The sequence below is a fragment of the Dipodomys ordii genome, unplaced genomic scaffold (assembly GCF_000151885.1).
Source record: "Dipodomys ordii isolate 6190 unplaced genomic scaffold, Dord_2.0 Scaffold12075, whole genome shotgun sequence".
NCBI lineage: Eukaryota > Metazoa > Chordata > Mammalia > Rodentia > Heteromyidae > Dipodomys > Dipodomys ordii.
This window is the reverse complement of record NW_012279287.1, coordinates 685-3,499: the sequence shown is the minus strand read 5'-3', so window position 1 is coordinate 3,499 and position 2,815 is coordinate 685. Positions and strand designations below refer to the sequence as shown.

The following is a 2,815-nucleotide window of genomic DNA, read 5'->3' as shown; positions in this document are numbered from 1 at the left end:
GAGAGAGAGAGAGAGAGAGAGAGAGAGAGAGAGAGAGAGAGAGAGAGAATGCGTTGAAGTCCCACAGATTCAATTAGGGTACACTTTGGACTGTGCTACCGTGGACATTGTCCTTGTAGACCAAGTCAAATCTACTTCCTCTTTGGAAATGGGGTCTGGAGCAGACATTGAAATGTAGGTGAGGGACATTTTTCACATCTCAAATTGTTCTCACAGTGGCACACAGAGATTGGAAAGGTCCAACAGGGTGACTTTGGGTCATCCCTTCTTAGTTCCTGTCACCCTGACTTCTCCCTACTGACAGCTGCTTAGCCAGGCCCATGCTGAGTACCTTCCTGCTTGTCGATGACGCCCAGTGCACTAGCATCCCGGATGAACAGATGCCCATTGCTGAAGATGCCAAACATGGCTGCATCAACATGGGTAAAGTAGAAGAAATAATTCAAGTCATTGCTTCTCAGAGACTCCAGAACACCAAGGAGCTGGTAGGCGAGGTCAGCTGCCTCATCTGGGGGTGCACCGTAGAATTCCTGTAGGGGTCTGGTACTGGTGCTGACAAAGAATCTGCCACAGGAACCCAGATACTTGGGCAGTGGCCATCCCTCCGCCCCGGGGAAGATCTGTCAAGCCAGAGGAACAGACATTAGAGAAAGACAGAGAAAAATCTCAGAGACAGCTCTCTACTTCTCACTGAGAACTCCCAGAAAAAAAAAACCCATCAACCTTACAACGGCACCTGGTTTCCAAACCCATCAGCAAAGTGTCTTTCCATCTTTTTTATGCCTCTTGAATCTAGCAATACTCTTGCCCTTCCCCCATTAAAAAATTCTATTGCACATGGAAAGATTTTGGAAGGATGCTGCTCTCATTTCTGTGCAGTGGAGTGTATTGCAACAGTGTTTCCAAATGAGGTATGAGAATGCTGATGGGTCTGCCATGATTTCAGCAGTACTCAGGATTCCAGAGAATATGCTGGAGAGTTGTATCATTGCAAAATGATGACTGGTCTTTGAGATTTCACACATATCACTGCTTAAAGATTCTGGAGGAAAATAATATAGGCTCCACTTAAGAGTTATTGAAAAGAAAATGTTTTTTTTTTTAAAAAAACAACAGTTCAAGTCAAGTGCTGGTGGCTCATGCCTATAATATCAGTTACTAAGGAAGCTGAAATCTGAGCCAGTCTAGGCAGGAAAGTCTGTGAGACTCTTATCTGCCATTAGCAACCAAATAGCTGGAAGTAGAGATGTGGCTTAAGTGGTAGAATACCAGCCTTGAAGAAAAAAAAAGCTAAGGGACAGTGTCCAGGTCTGGAATTCAAGGCCCAGGACCAGAACTCAATCAACTAATCAACCACTCAATCAATCCTACTGATTTTCTTGAAATATAGATCAAAGTTGTCCTCCTTACAAAGAATGAACAAATATAGCAGTAATATTCACTAGACACTATGTTGAAAATGAACTCTACAACTTGTGAGAGGAGACAGGAAGGAAATACTGGGAAGGGGTGATATTGTCTAAAAAGAATTGTACTCATTGCTTGACATGTAACTGTAACCCCTCTGTACATCACCTTTATAATAACAACTTTTTTTGCCAGTCCTGGGGCTTGAACTCAGGGCCTGGACACTGTCCCAGAGCTTCTTTTGCTCAAGGTTAGTGCTCTACCTATTGAACCCCAGTGCCACCTCCAGCCTTTTCTATTTATGTGGTACTGAGGAATTGAAACCAGGGTTTCCTGCATGCTAGGCAAGCACTCTACCACTAAGCCACATGCCCAGCCCATTAAAATATTTTACAAAAAAGAAATCACACAAGGAAAAAAATATTGCTGTCCTTCACAAAGCCCTTTGGGGCTGCCTCAGTCAGGGTGGGCATCTGCTGTCCCCTCCTACTCCAAATCTCTTTCCATGACAGCACTCAAAGCCCTTTCACATGGCAAAAGCCATCACACAGTTCCTGAACACCCACAAAGGTACTAGCATGGGGTTTGTGACTATCAGGCATGCAAGCAGTAAAGGGGGAGAGAGCTCAGCCCAGGGTGGACACCTGGGAGTCCAAGGTAGCCCCCAACATGGAGGACTTGTGAGTCACCAAATACCTGTAGGAAGATGGGATGCGCATTGACAGCCAGTGTGTAGAGAAGGCGTAGCTTATCACGGTCAGTGAAGTGGTCCATGAAAATGCTGCCAGCATCTGCTACCTCAGCATAGCGCCGAACCACCCGGTCCAGGAGTCTTTGTGAAGGGCAGCGCAGGAAAGGACTGGGAAGGCCCTGCAGCCATGTGAGAGAGATCCCCGGAGGGGAAAAGGATGTTAAGTTCTTGTGGAGGGCACAGACAGGTTCTGCTGGAGAAGACGTCATGGTTGGAGTGGGTAGTAGAAGAGAGATGCCCCTAGGAGATGGGGGAGGGTGGTAGGCAGGAGGAAGGGAGGGGAAACTCCCGGTAGGGAATAAAAAGCCTAGGTGAGGTGTAGAAATTGGGGAGGGGGCAGAAGTAGAAGATGTCACATATAGGGGACCACAGTATGAGGATGAGTCCAGGCTTTGGAGCTGCCTAGTCATTACAGGTGTGTGTTACTCAAAGGTGACCCATTGGCAGACATTGAGGCCTGAAAAGCGTGAGAACATGGTTGGCCTGCCGCAGTTGGGCGAAGGAAGTTAACATTCTGGAAGTTTTCAGTGTCAGAGTTTATGCTTGTGGCTTTTTTCCCAGGCATTCTCTATCAGCACTTTAGTTCTTTCTTTCCCTAGTGAATGCCCTGGAAATTAAAAATGATGGACTGAAAAAAGCCTTAAAAAATTTGTAGAA

General features: G+C 46.2%; 1 protein-coding gene across 1 annotated transcript; it reads right to left on the bottom strand.

The window, feature by feature from the left end:
* Positions 1–308: 308 nt before the first annotated feature.
* Positions 309–2,367, bottom strand: LOC106002499 (deleted in autism-related protein 1-like). The gene is made up of 2 exons (XM_013037367.1): positions 2,104–2,367; positions 309–620 (listed from the first exon to the last, which is right to left on the bottom strand). Exons 1-2 carry the CDS (start codon positions 2,365–2,367, stop codon positions 309–311), a joined length of 576 nt encoding a protein of 191 aa, XP_012892821.1.
* Positions 2,368–2,815: the final 448 nt, after the last annotated feature.